The sequence below is a fragment of the Pelobates fuscus genome, chromosome 4, assembly GCF_036172605.1.
Source record: "Pelobates fuscus isolate aPelFus1 chromosome 4, aPelFus1.pri, whole genome shotgun sequence".
Lineage (NCBI taxonomy): Eukaryota > Metazoa > Chordata > Amphibia > Anura > Pelobatidae > Pelobates > Pelobates fuscus.
Genome location: NC_086320.1, coordinates 65,675,732 through 65,694,187, shown reverse-complemented (window position 1 = coordinate 65,694,187; position 18,456 = coordinate 65,675,732). Strand labels below are relative to the sequence as shown.

The following is an 18,456-nucleotide window of genomic DNA, read 5'->3' as shown; positions in this document are numbered from 1 at the left end:
CTGCCTAAACATTGTGGATAGCCTTTCAATCTGTCAGTTCTTTGAGTTTATCATGGAATATTCCGAACTACCCTGAACTTGCTTTAAGCACAGCGGGTATTAAGAACTATCATCACTTTAAGCTAATCTGCTTGACTGCGGACATTCTTCACTGTGATTGGCATTCTTTTGAAAGAACATTGGCCTTAATTTAATTTGTTCGGATTATCATTTCAAATAAACACAATCTTCTAGAAAACAAATTTCAAATGATTTATGTACAAAATGTTCCATAGACTTTACTGGTTACATCTGTAAATATATTATGTGAAAAGGAGATTGTGATCCTTTGAAATCCTGATCTAAATAAATAAAATCAAGGCAATAATTTGGCAACAGCGTGCAGTTTCAGGAGGACTATCTCTAAACACATAGATGTCCATGTCAAACAATCACAGCTACATTTACTGTAATTAAAATCTTTACACAAAACCGTAATAATCTGTTGGAAATATTTTAAACTGAATATTTTACAGAAAATGTCTGGTAACAGAGTAACTTTCAATAACCACAAACTATGGAATACAATACAAATGTTCTTTCACAATAAATAATAATGACGACACATAATAAATGTACATACGTGTTTCTTCTTTCCATCTTCTGGTAGGGAGGAAGATGATGGCAGTGGATCAGCTGCTTATAAAGTAGCACATTATATTAGTCTATGGGTATGCAAAAAGCAGGATATAGTTGGAAGGTCTAATAAAATATTTCATAAAAATCCATCCACATGGGCCAGTTGATTTATTATTACATTGCAGTGCATCTGTCATGACAAAAAACAGACTTGTCACTTTATATACATTGTGCCATATTGACATTTCACATTATTTTTGAACTTTTCAGTCTATACTCTGATACTATCAGCACAGTGGTAAAGACTAGAAATATGATGGGCAGCCATACCCAATCTTCTGGGTAATATAGTGCCTTGCTAGTATTTGGAGGATGTCACATTTGATGTGCAGGATCTAGGAGGTAGAGGAAGCAAATTTCAAATAAGTACAGGTATATATCTTGCGCTATACATCACTAAACACAATGTATGGGATAAATGCACACTTACCTGATGCTGAATGGGCAATCTACAAATGTTGTGGGAAGCAGATTCACTATAAAACTTTCATGAATGCAGTTTTCAATTACAGTATAAAACTCCCATACTGCCATAATTATAATTATATTTGTATTGATTCATTGAGGCTTCTTGTTAAATACAAAGTTCTGTTAGTGGTTTGTAATTGATATTATGTACTTTCTATGTTTCTAATCAGGGACTTTGCAAACTTAGAAAGCTAAGGATTCTGGATGTGGCAGGAAATCAAATTCAGACGTTTCCATCCAGAGTGAGTATCTATCCTACCTATACAGGAAACCTTTAATGTGAGTGTGCTTGTACATTATAAACCATATATGACGAACCGCCTGGCACCCTGACTCGATACCGTCAATCGCTGCTTCCTAGTACTTGTGAGTACCATAAGCACTGCACTGGAACAAGATAACCACTTTAAACCCCACGGTAAACCTGCCGCAGCTTGGTTGGGGTCTCGCCGTCCTCCACCCACCCTGGATCCAAGACCAGGATCCAGCGGGTAGACCTCTCCTAGTCCAGAGAGCGTAGCAGGAACAGCTCTTATAAGAACTTATAAGAGCTAGTAATTATACTCAGGGGAGTATAGTGATTATAAAAAAAAAATACATAAAACACCCCCTGATCTGGGTGACCAACATATCCAAAAATCACCCAGATCAGTTCAGGGGTTCAGGAATTTCCTGGAAGTCTTATTTTTAACCGACCATGCACATGGTCCCATGCCCAAAACAGTTCTAGAGAATTAGTGCTAACGGTCGGTCTCTCTGTCTGGAGTACAAAAGTACATAATTCACACGAACAGAGCCTTTTGAAATATTTTAGCCAGGTCTATGGCAGGGGCCATAGTCACAGGGTGAGGCTGGCCAGCAGGCTTCTCCAAGAACCAGTGACGAGGTTCAGTTCGTCACACCATGTGTACAAAATTATGACTGAAAGTAAAAATCTACAGCAACTATTAGTTTTGCTCTCCAGCACTGCGAATGTGGTCTGCCCCTCTCATTTCATTGACATCTCTGCTTATCTTGACCTTGATAACTTGATCTACAGAATTCTGCTTGTCCTACTTTTGCACCCATAGTCATTCCGTCAAGCGCCATTTCTACCAATTTCTTCAACAATATTAAATCAGCTTTGTATGATCTTTCTGTGAACCCCACTTCCTACAGTGACCTTTACAACCCCCTCTTGCTACCCTTGGCCTCCTTATCATTCACGATTGTGTTATTTTTCTTTCAATTTACCTTTGACAGTAGGCAAACCGCAGCGCTGTGACAATCAAATGCGTTATATGAGATTCAGTGATTGAATAACCAAGTGTAACTCTGTTATTGCCCCGGAAGCGCCTCTAGTTGTTGGGAGCTAGCCACTAGTGGTTTGTTTAGCCGGTATTGCATGGTTAAAACAACACAGGTACTGCTCCCAGACCATTTCATTGAGATGCAGAGGTCCCAATAATGATTATACGACGCCCATTGCGACTTGCTTTTATTTGTATATGTTATGTTTTCTTTCATGCGCTGGAGCTCAAATTATTCTTCTTTGTCAATGAAGTCTGCAGTTTGCCTTCTGTGGGATTCATTGTACTTATGGATTGTGGGTAAATAGCTTAACCGTTGAATTGGACCATTGTTTTTACTGCTACAAGATTATGTGGCTCACAAGAAAAGAGTAGTCCCTACTTATGCATAACTAAAAAACTAAAGTAAATCTCAAAAACATAAAAAACAAGAAGACCTAGAGAAACACAAAAGGATTAATTAGAAAACAAAACCTAAAAGTGACAGGGCCACTTTACGTCTGAAAGGTTCAACTTGCTAGTTAGAGCAGATGTTATGGTAACTATAAGTAAATGTGTCCTTTTATCCTATAAAGTTTTATTCCAGGAATCTGGTCTGAATACCTTGTAGAGAACAGTGTATTCCACAGACTGTCCGTGCAGAATAAACCTGATTCCAACTTGGACCAGTATTCTGCTATCTATACTTATGTAATATAAGAGTGTCTCTTTAAAAAGGTCAATGGTGCTTATTCAATATGCAATATCCTCGGTAAATAGAGGTGGCCTTTGCAGCTAATTCTTCACACTACAAGGTTAAGGTGCGCAGGGGAGCAAACATAAAATGCACTCACAAACCCTCGTGCAGAACAAAGCACTTATCTACTTGCACTTTGCATTGTAAAATATTAAAACTATCACTTCTGGTGACACAATCATTAAACCTATGCTATTAACCTGTGCTATAATTTGTAACTATCTAAATACACACAAAACATTATTGTAATCACCACATATAAATAGGTATAGAGATAAAATGTTGGCTTTGGATTATGGTTATAGATTTTATGCTTTTGCCATGTGACATAGAAATCTAAGCTACAAGTGTTTGCAGTGGCAAGACACGTATCTATTCACTCCACCATTTCAACATTCAGCATTTTGGGAGCCAGGAGGTGCTTATGTCAGATAAGTCTAACGTTTGAATGTATACATTATAAAGGTAGTTTGATAGAGCATTTAATAGATTAACTCTTAACTCCTTCCGGAATTGCATTGTGTCAGCAATATATTGATGGCGGTTCCTCTTTCAGACGTTGTCAGTTGGTTTACTCGACTTATTCATTTCAAATAGGTACAACTTTTCTAGTGACATCATTTTCAAGCTGAATTATGCTCTTAGAGACATAAAATAGACTCCAAACTGAGTTTATTTATTATTTACAGATGCATGAGGTCCCACTGCAAGAACTGTACTGCGAGCAGAATCCATTACTCCAAAAAGAGCCATTGCCTGCTGTACAAGAAGAAGAGATATTATCCCTGAAGGTATAGAGCAATCTTCAGCCAGTGAGCAGTTGTGATTTTGTTTTGTCTATATCTCTTGTCTTTTCTTATTCCCCCTTTGTTCTACAGTTATGTCAATTTCTGCCTAACATCCAAATCCACTTTTTTCCCCCAATGTCCTCCTCCCATATTTTTAGATATTATAGATCAGGGCTAGGCAACATTGGCACTCCAGATGTTGTGCTCTACATCTCCCTAAATGCTCTTACAGCCATAATGCTGACAAAGGAGCAGGCTAGATGTACTGTATATACTTGTGTATAAGTCGATAAAATGTTAGTCTTAAACTTCATTTTAAAATGCAGAGTCGACTTATCCATGGGTAAGTGCTAGTTTCGATAGAATTTTGTACGGTGTTCGAATGCGGGGCAATGTCGACTCCTGAACGCTGTTCTCCGAGCTGGTCGGGAAGCCAAACGGGCAGGGGTACAAGTTTCAGCGGGGTTTGCGCAGCCGACTCAGAGATCCATGCCGTTGGCTACCATATACCGCTGCCTGCGTTCGGGAGACAACACGTGCGTTCATATATTCGAATGGCCACCCAGGGAATGCTTGTTTGTGGTTAACTGCCAGGGGTGGTCGATGATTACGAGGTGTTAACAAGGGGGACCACACAGAGTCTGTTCAGTAATAATTGCATTCGAATAACGTACCCTCGACTTATCCAAGCGTAGCGTATTTCACAATTGTTGGTCAAAACTGCACTCGACTTATACATGAAATCGACTTATAGATGAGTATATACGGTAGTCTAATTCATCTGGAGTGCTGAAGACAGCCTACTCCTATTCTAGATATTTTCCATACACTCTAGTCTTGTTCATTCTTCTGTTCCCCAACAGCAACAAATAATACAATGGGTTCTCATCAGATTTGAGTACTTTTACAGTTGGGGGAGGTTCATCTTCGGTAGTACGCTGGAAGAAGCAGAGATACGTACATATCTCTCTATAGCACATCTCAGCAGTTCTTTAGCCTATGCAGGCGTTCATGGCATATCATGTCTCAGAGATGGTGATCATCGCAGTGCACTTTGGCAAGCCATATTATACTATAGAACTTAACCCCTTAAGGACACATGACATGTCTGACATGTCATGATTCCCTTTTATTCCAGAAGTTTGGTCCTTAAGGGGTTAAAAACATAGAATGTGACGGCAGATAAGAACCATTCGGCCAATCTAGTCTCTAACTTCTCTATTCTTGTTGAGGAAGTGGCAAATTGGCTGGAGAAAAAGAGTAGGTTAAAAAGAGGGCAGAGTGAGAGGAATAAAAGAGCGTGTGTGAAATACTTATATTGAAATAAAATGTAGCATTTGTATACTGTGAAACTTGAATAAAAATGTATGTTTTTCACAAAACAAAGCACTTTCATTATTTTTCATTTCAGGTATTTGGCACCAATGAGTTCTCTCACTTGGCAATTTGAGTATATACAGATACATTTTTCCATAATGATATTGTGCAGTCAGATTGAATGCACCCTATTGTTTAGCTAAAATAATCTTATTTTATTTGTTTTTAATTCCTTGTTTAGACAGCAGAAAAGTTAATCCTTTGCCCAAGGGCAACTTTGTGATTTCCTTACATAAAATATTGTCTGTAGCATTTTGTCTGTTCGGACCATCATCTTTGACTGACCATGCAGTTTGTAATTTTATACCAGTAACATCATGTTAATCAGTGCTGTATTACACTCCACCATTATGTGTTTGTAAGGCACAGTTATTACAGAGCTCTCACCATAATGGACCGAGGAGCAAAAATACTGTAATCAAACCCTGCATTTGGAATAAACAGGAAAATTAGTGTGCACTTTAACTTATGACTTTTTTTTTCTTGTTAAAGAAGTTTCTAATAAAATGGCATAAGATATTGCAAACTTTAATGCCTGTTTTATACATGGTCGATAACAAAATTCAGAAATAATATTTTGGTAAATGTTGTATTTTAATGCATTCCGACCTAAGGAGAGCCAAGAGCTCTAGCTACTGGTTTCATATTGAAGTTGAAAATATGGGTTGCTTAAAGGACCACTCTAGTGCCAGGAAAGCATACTCGTTTTCCTGGCACTAGAGTGCCCTGAGGGTGCCCCCACCCTCAGGGACCCCCTCCCGCCCGGCTCTGGAAAGGGGAAAGGGGTTAAATCTTACCTTTTTCCAGCGCTGGGCGGAGAGATCTCCTCCTGCTCTCCTCCTCTTCTCCTCCCCGTCGGCTGAATGCGCACGCGCGGCAAGAGCTGCGCGCGCATTCAGCCGGTCACATAGGAAAGCATTCATAATGCTTTCCTATGGACGCTTGCGTGCTCTCACTGTGATTTTCACAGTGAGAAGCACGCAAGCGCCTCTAGCGGCTGTCAATGAGACAGCCACTAGAGGACATAGGGGGAAGGCTTAACCCATTCATAAACATAGCAGTTTCTCTGAAACTGCTATGTTTATGAAAAAATGGGTTAACCCTAGAAGGACCTGGCACCCAGACCACCTCATTAAGCTGAAGTGGTCTGGGTGCCTAGAGTGGTCCTTTAATGATGATGCCCCTGGGGTAGATTGTACTTCAGTAAAGTATACTCGGCAGTACTTTAGAAATGTATTCTGTTAGCACATTCTTTCACCCAGTCTGTTTAGTTTGATGCCATCCACATATATCCAGATTTTACTGTACAGCTTAATTCATATGATGACGATTAAATGATAATATTGAATGTCATTCTAACTGTGATTCCTATCTTCCTTGCAATGGATTTCAGGAAATAACGGCAAGATTCATCTTGGGACACGTACAAAGCAGAGATTCAATCTTACGTGAAAAAATTCATCACTATCCAGAAGCAAAAACAATTCTTTCAAGTAGAAATGCCTGCACTCTCTGTGGAGAATGGTTTCTGGATATGTGGCTGGATTGCGTAAAATTTGTGGATGTTTCTAAGGTACTAGAAGTGTTTTGACCCATTATTTTTTTTTTTACATAGTTTCTCAAATGATATGTGTGGGAAATCCCTTGGGCTTGGGGAAAAAATACAGAAGCAAATACAGAATCATATTATGTCTGCTGATACTGAAGGGAATGTTAATATTATTCACAGCTTGCAGATAAACATGTTTTTACTTCTTATAAAACATTTATACAGATGGACTTAGAGCATTGCACAGTTTAGGGTACACATTCAACATCCCACCTCTGGATACTAGATATGTTTTGGGGTTTTTCGCAGTATGAATCTCAGCAGCAATGTAGTAGATTCAATATCGGGGAGCTTACAATATCCAGGTTCCATTAGGGCTTTGCGCATAGAATTTGACAAAATGGTGTCCATTGTATCTGATAGTTTCCATTTCCAGTCACATTATGACAGGAGGTTGAAGTTATGGTAGAAACAGAAAAGGGCCTGTCATACTGACAATGTTTTTATAGGCAAACTTACTAATACGAAAATCTTTGCAATTAAAAGTTATTTTGCTGCATTGTCAAGAAATGGTTTCAAATTGAAAGCCCTCGTCGTCTATATTTGGTGGTTTATATTCTTGGGAAATCCATAAATGAATAGGAAGTAGGCTAAGTCCCATTATCAATTAATTTTATATTCTGTTAGTTAATTTTCAATTCATTTTTATTTTTGCTGTGCATGATAAAATACAGTTTAGCTTGCGAGGCCACAACAGCTGTCCCAAGTACACAATAGACATAGTGGCTAATTGCATAACCTTTACAGTTTCTACTGATAATGTACAATATAACATTGCATGGCATTGCTAGGATAGAGCACAATTTTATGATGTAGTACAGAGAACAGGATAGAACGTGTCTAGTCACATCTGCCCAGCTAATAAAGAGGATACATACTAAGAGCAAACATTCATAAGTGAGTTGTGTAGCTAGGAGACATGTATGTAGTTAATTTTTAAATATAATCAATTATTTGTTAAATGCCAAGAGAGTTGTAAAACTTTTTTTTTTTTGAAAATCTGTTTATTTATGATAGGGAAAGAGAGAAATTACAGAAAGGATCGGCTCGCAGGCCAACAAAAAATACAATTACACCTCGGTGTAGCCGAGTAGGTGTAGTTCAAGATTGGTTGTATCAAGAGTAACATCGCATTTATAAGAGTTGAATTACAGTACAACTTTTCAAGTTTACATATAACTTTAGGCAAAAGCATAGTAAGGTTTGATTAGGTTTCTGAATATGCTGATCGAGGGGTGTCAAGCACCTGGACCTACATATACATTGTTGACTACAAAACAACACTGTGCATCGTGCCAGAACCAGGCTGGGCGGCAGTTTGGAGATAATGATGAGGCGTTGCATATGTGTCAGAGGGAGTATTAAGTGGGTAGATGAGTGTGTATGTCTACGTTCTTGGTCGGGACAATATAGCCGGTCATCCCTTGAGCGAGTACCCGAGTCTCTCGGCTCAAGGTGTCCGAAGTGATGTTGCTATCCAGTGTTCCCGTTACATTACTTTGTTGTCAATTATTTCAGTACGATTATGTATCGTGAGATAGGAAAGTAGAAAGGTAGAGATAGGATGAATTAGGGTGGCCATCGTAGTGGGCCCTCCCCCAGCTCCACGGAGCGCAACCCGCGCCCATGCCGGCGCCACAGATTCGGTAAAAGTGAGGGACTTTTAAATGGGTATCGTGTTTTAAGCCCCGTGGGATGTGTGCGTGTGTATCAGGTCGTCGGGACAGTGTCGATTCTGCCAGTCCTGGGCGGTGCCCTTATTGCTGTGGATGTCCTGTCACCCATATAGTCAGTGGCGTGGAGTGTTAATTGTCGTTTGGGTCGCAGTCTTTCCCCTTTTACAGGAGGTCTATCGCCTAGTAGCTTGGTATGCGAACCACGGCTGCCACCGTTCCACGTGCCTGGTTCCCCTACCCGCAAGGGACGCCTGTAGTGCTTCCGCCAATTGTATGTCTCCGACCCTGTGTAACCATTCCTCAACCGTGGGGACCTCGGTCCGCTTCCAGTACGCAGGTATGAGGGCTTTAGCTGCGTTCAGTAGGTGACGTAGGATGGACTTCTTATAGCCAGAAATAGACCGAGTGGTGATATGTAGGAGGGCCAGTTCCCTGGACCATTCCGTGTCATCTCCCAGCATCGTTTTGATTTCAGATTTGATACTGGTCCAATATGGGGTGATGAGTTGACAGTCCCACCAGATGTGCACGATCGTGCCTCTCTCCTCTTGACATCTCCAGCATGTGGGGGATGTCGTCGGGAATATCCTGTGTAATGCTACTGGTGTTCTATACCACATGGATATTAACTTATAGTTGACTTCCTGATAATGGGAGCTGGAGGAGCTCTTGTATTGCCAGAGGAGTGCCGTGTCCCACTGTGGTTGCGAGATCGGGCTCTCCAGTTGTTGTTCCCATAGTCTCCTGAACGTGTTGTTTGACGTGGTGCTTCCTACCAGCAGGTGTTGGTAGAGTAGTGATACTGCCTTGCCAAGCATGTCTCCCCGGTGACATAGTTCTTCAAACCACGTAAGATCTCTGTGGAGGCGTTCCTTATGCGGGAGAGACCCATAATAGTGTGTCAGTTGTAAATAGCGGAGAGATACCATAGGTGAATTAGGTCTATCGGCCAGTAATGCGCGGAGGGGCCGAACAGTGCCCCCATGGAGGACCGTTCTAATCGGGACGTAGTCTTGTTCTTCCAGGAATATCCAGGCCTTGGCTGGGATGCCACCAGCAAGGTTTGGGTTGGGAACTATTGGGAGAAGGGGACTAGGGATCGGGGATACGTGCGTATTTTTGCGCAGCGAGTCCCACGCCTTCAAAGTTTGTGTCGTCGGAGTCTCTATTCCTTCTCCCGTGCGACAACTTGTTCCCCCTTGCCATACTGCTGCTTTAAGTGCGGCAGGTGATTCCCCATTGTTCAGGGTAACCCATTGCTTCGGGGAGTCAGCTACATGCCACTCCAGAATTCGTTGCAGAGTGGCGGCTTGATGATAGCGTTTGAAGTCCGGGAGTGCCAGGCCACCTCTAAGTCTAGGTAGGCAGAGGGTGTCGCAGCGTATTCTAGATCTCTCCCCTCTCCAGACGTACCGGATAATTGTGGATTTTAAGGTGGAAAAGAAATTATTCGGTGGCGTCAGGGGTATTGTCTGGAACAGGTAGAGAAGTCTCGGGAGCACATTCATCTTTAGCATTGCGACTCTTCCGTGCCAAGTGATGTGTGGGTACGCCCATTTATCCAAATCTGAGATAACCCGTCGCAGGATAGTGGCAAAATTGTGACGATAAAGCTCCTGGGGGTTCGTGGTGATCCATATGCCAAGATATTTCATCCTCTCCGTGCACCAACGAAATGGGAAGATAGTTCCCAGTTCCTCGTATTCTTCCGGTCGAAAAGTGAGATTGAGCACCTCACATTTGGAAAGGTTAAGTTTGAAACCCGAAATCTTTCCAAATTTTTCGAACTCTAGGAGTAAGCAGGGCAACGTGACTCGTGGGTGGGAGATAAAAAAAAGGAGGTCATCCGCATATGCGGCCACCTTATGTTCCGTCCCCATCCAGGTGTATCCCGAGATGTCCGGGTGGTGGCGGATCGCGTGAAGCAGTGGTTCCAGGGTCATTGCAAATAAAAGCGGCGACAGAGGGCATCCCTGTCTAGTCCCGTTCCGAATTTCGAAGCTGGAAGTTAGGGCCCCGTTCACTCGGACGGCAGCATGTGGTTTATCGTATATGGCTGTGATCCACGCCAACATATTATGTCCCAATCCCATGACCCGCAGGGTTTCCATCATGTACGACCAGTTGACACGGTCGAAAGCCTTTTCGGCGTCCGTGGAAAGAAGTAGGATTTTATCCCGCGTCTCCCGTGCCCTGTGCTGGACGGAGAATAGGCGCAGCGTACTATCTCGTGCCTCCCTCCCCGGTATAAATCCCGTCTGGTCTGCGTGGATCAGGCTCGGTAGTACCCGTTGCAGTCTAGTGGCTAGGATCTTTGTAAGCAGTTTTGTATCCACATTCAGCAGGGATATGGGTCGATAGCTGCCACATTGCTCTGGGTCTTTTCCCGGTTTGAGGAGGACCGTGATAGTAGCAGCCAGAGATTCCGCTCCAAAGCGTCTCCCATCCGTAATGGTGTTAACAGCAGTAGTCAGCCGAGGCAGGAGGATTGAGGAGAAGAGCTTGTAATACCCCACAGAGAATCCGTCGGGGCCCGGTGCTTTGCCTGTTTTGGCGGACTTCAGGGCTGCGGCCATTTCTTCGGTTGGTTCGTCCAGCATATCCGCCGCTTCTGGAGACACTCGTCTGTCTACGTTGTCGTGTAGGTAGTCTTGAATGAGCGTGGTGGGTTGGCGTCCCAGTGTTGTGTTGTCAGGGCCCGGGATATTGTAGAGGGCGCCATAGTAACGTCGGAATTCGTTGGCTATGTCTTCGGGGAATTGGGACAGTTTTCCGGACTGTAAGCGGATTTTATGTATCCGTGTGCGAGGGGTGTCTCCTTTCAGGATGCGGGCGAGGTATTTGCCGCCTTTGTTGGCGTGAATATAGAAGAAATTCTTGGAATGTTGTAGCGAGCGGTGGTATCGTTTCGTAAGGAGTTCCTTCAGGCGGCGTCGGGCTTCCGTCAGGTCCTGTTGAATCGAGGCTAGTGGGGTTTGCTTATGTTGAAGTTCTAGCCTCGAGATGGTTTTATATACATTCGTCATTTCCTGCATGGTCGCCTTGCGTCGACGGGAGGCTATTTTTATAAGGATGCCACGTATGGTACTCTTGTGTGCCTCCCAAAGTGTGATTGGAGAGGTATCTGTCACGTCGTTTTCCTGGAAGTAAAGGTCAAGGGCTTGTTTGATCTCAATTTCCACCGCAGGGTCCTGGAGTAAGGTTTCAATCAGACGCCAGGTCCACTGTGCCGGTTTGAATAGCGGGGAGTCCAGCTCCACCGTAACCGGGCCATGGTCTGACCATGTGGCGGGGCCGATCTCGGCCGACCTCAGTCGTGGCAATCCTTCCTGCTGAAGCAGGATGTAATCTATCCGCGCATAGCGACTGTGGAGCGCAGAGTAGTGGGTGTAGTCCTTGACATCTGGGTTGAGTGCCCTCCAACAGTCCACCAGTCCCAAATCACTCATTGACTTATGTATCGCACGAATGCTAGATATCGGTAAGGAACTATGTCCCGTCGACGTGTCCAGCTGAGGGTCCAGTGGGGTGTTAAGATCGCCCCCCACAACCAGCGTGCCTTCCGAGAATTCGCTCAGTTTGCTCATTGTTCTGCGTAGAAAACGCGCCTGATTCTTGTTGGGCACGTATATAGAAGCCAGAGTGTAAATTCTGTCTGCTATCGTGCCTTTTAGGAAGAGAAACCTCCCCAGTTTGTCGGTTACTTTGTCCAGTTCTTGGAAGTCCAGGTCGGCTGCGAGGATAATGGCAACTCCCGCTTTACGGGCCTTGGGGTGGTTGTTGAAGAAATTGTCGGGGTATTGCCGATTTCGAAGTTTAGGTGCAGATCCTTCGAGGAAGTGGGTTTCCTGGAGCATTGCTATGGAGATCCGTTGTTTCCTCAATTCTCGAAGTAGGTGAGTGCGGCGTTCAGGTACGTTAAGGCCTCGACAGTTGAGGGTCACCACACGAAGCGGAGCACTGAGGTACGCCCGTGTCCTGTCGTTGTTTGGGCCAAGGCACGCGGAAGTTTCTGCCCTAGTTCCCATACCAGTTAACCAGAGGTCTCCGTACACTATCTAGCTGGTCCCTGGTGGTCAGGCTATTGTGTAATTAAGGGGGGCAGTAGGCTAAACGGTGCGTAAGTCTCGGTTATGCAGGGAACTCGTTCCGTGGGGGATGTTGCTCTGAGTCGGTATGCGTGTAGGGATGTGGGGCGATGTACGTCGTCGGTGTCTAGTGAGGTCAGGGTGGGTAAGATAACGAGTATGGCGAGCCGCTCAGTGCGAGGGGTGCGCCCCTAGAGCCAAGGAGAAGGCGACACAGGGACGCCAAAGTAAAAGTACAGAGTATAGAGAGTAGAGGGTGAGTATGTTAAAAAAATGGGGAGTTAAGTGAGTCCCCAAGTAGAGGTGACCCCGAGAGGTGGGGTAAGAGAGGTGTTCACCTCAGTCCTCCTCCGAGAAGAGGAGGTAGTAGCCGTGCGACGAGAGGAGATGCCCGGGATCACCCAGGTACCAGACCAGGGGGTGAGTCAGCGGGAGGCTCCCTCGTCCAGAACTATGCACGGCTCGTAGTGGGGGTCAGTGGTCCTACCTCGGCCCGTAATGGACCAGAAGCAAAAGTGTGGTATCTGTGTTATTTCAAATAACTCTTCTCCGCCGGCCACACAGCCTGGTGCCTTAATCTATACATGGAATGCTAAACATGGAAACATAAATACATATAAGTAGGGCAACAGAATAACCCAAGAAAGGAAGGAGTCCCGTCCCCCCGCCTCCCCCAACCCGGGAAGAGCCCTCACGGCAGCTAAACAAAAGGAAATAATGGTTAGGCATTTGCAGCACACATATCATACATATATGCAGGGGATAATGCGATCGGTACAATTGAATACACATAGCTGTGGCGAGAACACATAGATCGATATCAACATAATTCCTAGCTAATCCTCTCTAGGTTACTGGGGGGTGGCACGAGCCTCTAAGGCATGGCTAGGGCGTGTCTCTTCTACTCCCCGGCTATATTATTCTATACAGCTATCTAGTACATGCATTCCTGTCTACGTCAGTGGAAATGGTAGAGCGTGATCCGGAAACTATACATGAAATGCCATACATGGCAATATAGCTGCGCATAAATAGGGCAACCAGACAACCCAAGGAACCATGGTCAGAGCCCATCCAACCTGCCCTAGATGGGGCCCAGCCCCCCGCCCCTCCCAACCCGGGGGTAGCTCCCACGGCAACTGAGCAAAAGAAAACAATGGTTAAGCATTTGCAACACATTCAGTAGACATATATGCAGGGGGCACTGTGATTATTGCAATGGTGTACACATAGATGTAGCGATAACAGATATAACAACATCAACATGTTTCTCAACTAACCCTTTCTAGGTTGCTGGGAGGCAGCATGTGTCCCCGAAGTATGGCTCGAGTGTGTCCTTTCTACGTCTCAGCCTCAGTTACCTGTATGGTTATCCACGACATGCACTCATACCTATGTCAGTGGAGGTGGCAGAGCGTGACCCTCCCGTCCCTGTGTGTGGTAGATTGGTTGTCCACTAGCCAGCGTGGGGTATGATGTGTACCATCCCCCCCCCCGCCCCTATGTGGTAAAGCGAGAATAACGTGTGGTGGAGTATTGCGACCTATCCGGTGAGTGCCTGTTGTAACGTATGGAGGGGCAATGTGTAGGGCTACGGGTGTAATCTGGTCCCTGAGTGTCATGCGGGCCCTGTGGCCATATAGGTGGGGTATCAAATAAGTACGTAAACGTGACCGAGTATATCCAGTGTCCTGTATGGAGGGGCATTGCCCCGTACCGTATGTCCACGTTGAGCATCTGAATAGGTGATGTTGTGGAGTGGAGAGTCCAGGGCTGCAGTCAGGGAGAGCGTATGTGTCCCAAACAAAAAGGTGGGTTGCAGCGTGCGGGTATTGACATACTCCAGGGTAAGTGTTTTCCCCATTAAACCAGTTCAAGTATCTCGCTGTATCGTAGTGAACAAATGAACCCGCAGGATGTTGTCCGTGTCGTAGAGTGTGTGCCCCCCGTTATCCCCCCTCCCAAGTTCTTTACTGATACTTAACGTTAGGTAAACGGGTGTTCAGGTCCCGGATCACAAATAGAAGAAATAACCCAATTGGTACCTCCTCGTTGCCAGGTCAGATAAGTCCCCAGGTTCAGCAGTAGAAAGGTGCAAGCGGTCTAAGCAGGTGTCGTGAAGGTTAAGGAGCGCGGAGGGTCCCCAGGCAGGAGTGAGAATCAGGGGGACATATCCAGGGGGTAGTGGGTATACCCCTTACTCCGGCGCCTCCGGGTTGTTGCGCCTGCGTTGTGCTGGGCCTTGCGGTGGTTCTCTGTCTCGCCTCCTATGTGCCCTGTGTTGTGGAGGCCTCCCTCCTAGCGGGCCCAGGACCCAGTCAGGAGTAGGGATATGCGGCAAGTTCATTTCCTCCAGGAATCTCGGGATCTCTTCGGGCCAACGGATTGAGGCCCAGCCATTCCGGTGTCGGGCCAGTAGGGCAAAGGGGTAGCCCCACTTGTATTGGATGTTGCGTTCCTGCAGGGCTGCTGTGATAGGCTTCAGTGCTCGTCTGGCCTCTAAAGTGATGGGCGAGAGGTCATTAAAGAGGGAAACTTGCACGCCCCTGTAGTCCCAGGCACGGCGGGATCTGGCCGCCTGCATGATGGTATCTTTGTCCCGGAAGGAGCTGAGGCAGCATATAATGTCTCTTGGGGTGCCGTCCGCTAACTTGGGACGTAGTGCTCTGTGTGCTCGTTCGTATCTGAATGTGAGCGGAGCGCCCTCTCCCAGGATCATATGAAAGAGGTCGTTAAGGGTAGTTTCAGGGTTTTCCTCACCTTCAGGTTCAGGGACCCCGCGGACCCTAATGTTACATCTCCTCCCTCTATTGTCTAAGTCCTCCATTGTCCTCCTCATGTGTAATAATAGCTCCCCTTGGCGTGCTAGGGCCATATCAGTCGCCTGCAGTCTCGTGGCTTGTGTGTCTCGGGATTGCTCTAGGTTTTGTATTTGGCCCGCGTGTGCATTTACCTCTGCCCGGACACCTGCTATTTCAGCCCGTAGTGCATCCTGGATGGACGTGGTGTGCACTAGGAGGTCAGCCTTCGTGACCATAGCAGCAGCCATAGATCTGATTTCCTCTCCGATCTGCTCCAGTGTAGTAGTGCCACGAGGTTCCCTGGAGGACGGCTCCGTCGGCGCCATCTTGGATCCGCTCGCCTCCTCGCACATGTCAGCCGAGTTTTGGAGAAATCCATCCATCGGCCCGTGAGTGTGCCCGGATTGGGAGCCCCTCGGGGTCTGGGGGGTGTCGGTTCGTCGGTGGCGTCCCATGTATGCTGATGGGGTCGGATTAAAGGCTGTGTTTTACACCGGCGGGTCGGAGCTCACTCACTGTGCTGCCATCTCGTTCCGAGCCCAGGCCACGCCCCGAGAGTTGTAAAACTTGATAACTGGCTCTCTTTTTTCATTTATCTGGGAATAGAATAAACTATTCCCTTAATTAAACCTTTTCCCTCTGAATAATGCTACACACCTGTATAATGTATGTATAAGCCAATGGCCGACTATTATAATCTTCTTTTTTTTCTGTTTTCTATTTAGAAAATGAAGACCTCAAGTAATATGAAGCTGTTACCAGTCAAAGTTTTACTGTGTTCCTACAAATGCTTTAATCGTAGACATAATGACATTTTTGGAGTTGCGGTTTTATGAGACCCAGTTAAAAATCAACCACAAAACCGTTAAGTAATGTCATGTGCAAATCATTATTTAAATGTGGGGCAAAGTGGAAGATTGATATTTATTGATAATTACTAGAATTGTGCCATTCATTTTCTTAATATTACCTGTCTTATTTACTGTTTACATTTGTTAAAATAAAAGGAGCACTATCTACCAGCATATGTTACGTAGGCCTCAATTTAATAATTTTGGAAAAGCCTTTAAAATTATTTATTATGAAAATCATATTTTGTGTGTGTGTGTGTGTGTGTGTGTGTGTATATATATATATATATATAAAATATTTTTTGTTGAAAATTTTTTATCCAAAAATCATTTTTAAAAGTTTATCCAAAAATCATTTGAGAAGCTTATCCAACAATATAAAACAGAGGCATTTGTTTTTAATTTTGTCATTTTATTTATGTAACATCATTGCTACTCCTGGAATATTGTTTCTCCAAATACAGTTTCTGACCAATGCATTCTGCACATTTGGTGTTATTGTGTTACACTTTTGTGCTAAAATATCTTCTGCAGGGCTATATTTACATCTCAAGCGCCCTTATGCTCACATTCGCACACACCCCTACTTCTCTCTTTTGCTTGTTCCTATCTATAATGGTAAAGCAAAAAAAAAATCAATTACACTATAGCAAAAAGAAAATGTAAACAAAATATTTATCTTAAAAGGAAAATGTAGGAAACCCTTGGTAGAAGGAGCCCGTATGTAAAGCTGGTGGTGAAAATCTCATCTGTGTTTAAAAAAAAAGAAAAAAAAAAAAGTTAACCGTGATGCAGGGCTACCTTCACTTCCCCGTCACAAACCACAGGCACCCATGTGACTCAAATGTTATGTGAGATATGAACCAGTCCCCTTCACTCTTCCCTGTTTTCTCTTCTTTACCCTCACCTGTCCCTGCAAGCTGAATATGTACCGCAATATGTTTATATTGTACAAATGACTCTGCCAAATGTATTGCAGGACCTGTATCCCCCTTTCCCTTTTATTTTCTGTACCCCAATTATCCGTTTGACTGCATTCAATTCAAATAAAAAAAAGTGAATAAAAAAAAAAAAAGTTAACCATTAATAATGTAGTTTATAAATTTAAATAATACCCTTATCCTTTAGGTGTGGAGCTTAGAGCACAGCCTTCTGAGATTATTTTATTTGTAAGCAATGGCAGAGATATATGGTTAAAAAAAAAAAAAAAAAAGAATTACACAGTAGTGAAATAAAATTAAATCTGTGCATGTGGTACTAGTTTAGTCAGTACGATGATGGAATTGTATTTTCTGTAAAGTTTTTTTTTTTTTAATGACAAGTACAATTTAGAGCTAAAAGGCAACAGTCCTACTTTAACTTTTGCATTTTTGAAAGTAGAATCTGTGACCAGGGAGAATGTTAATATGATAATATAGATTTGAGATAATATGTTCTAACACTGATAAAATTAGCTAATTGTAACAATGCAAGAAGAATTTTGTTTCAGTCATTGCATATTAGATTTTGCTTAGTGGTTATGGCACAAAAAGTACCATAATAAAAAGTAGGGATCGACCGATATTGTTTTTTTAAAGCCGATACCGATAATCTGTGAACTTTCAGTCCGATAGCCGATAACTTGCCGATATTCTGTACATTTACTGTTTTGAAAAAATGAACTATTTCTAAAGGTAAATGCACAAAATATAAATGCCACATGTAGTGGATGCAGTGTGTTTAGACAGGGGAGCTGTGTGTGTTTGTCTGGTGTATGCAGTGTGTATTTGTGTAGTGTGTATATAATGAATGCAGGATGTGTTTGTGTAGTGTGTGTATATATAGTGAATGCAGAGTGTGTGTGTTTGTGTAGTGTGTGCATAGTGAATGCAGTGTGTGTGTAGTGTGCGTAAAGTGAATGCAGTGTGTGTATATTGAATGCAGTGTGTGTATAATGAATGCAGAGTGTGTGTTTGTGTACTGTGTGTATATAATGCAGAGTGTGTGGGTGTGTAGTGTGTGGGTGTTTTTGTAGTGTGTGTATATAATGCAGTGTGTGTGTGTTTGTGTAGTGTGTGTATATAATGCAGAGTGTGTGTTTGTGTAGTGTGTGTAA

The 18,456-nt window shown here is 43.8% G+C and overlaps 1 protein-coding gene across 2 annotated transcripts in view; it reads left to right on the top strand.

The window, feature by feature from the left end:
* LRRC69 (leucine rich repeat containing 69) overlaps positions 1 to 16,546 on the top strand; it is a 46,443-nt gene extending 29,897 nt beyond the window's left edge. The window contains exons 5-8 of one of the 2 annotated variants that reach the window (XM_063450326.1): positions 1,317 to 1,388; positions 3,861 to 3,962; positions 6,730 to 6,909; positions 16,236 to 16,546. In XM_063450326.1, coding sequence (XP_063306396.1) covers positions 1,317 to 1,388; positions 3,861 to 3,962; positions 6,730 to 6,909; positions 16,236 to 16,346 — 465 coding nt within the window. In that variant the 3' untranslated portion in view covers positions 16,347 to 16,546. The remainder of the gene's footprint in view (positions 1 to 1,316; positions 1,389 to 3,860; positions 3,963 to 6,729; positions 6,910 to 16,235) is intronic. The other variant, XM_063450327.1, reaches the window with a different exon arrangement.
* The last annotated feature ends 1,910 nt before the right edge of the window (positions 16,547 to 18,456 follow it).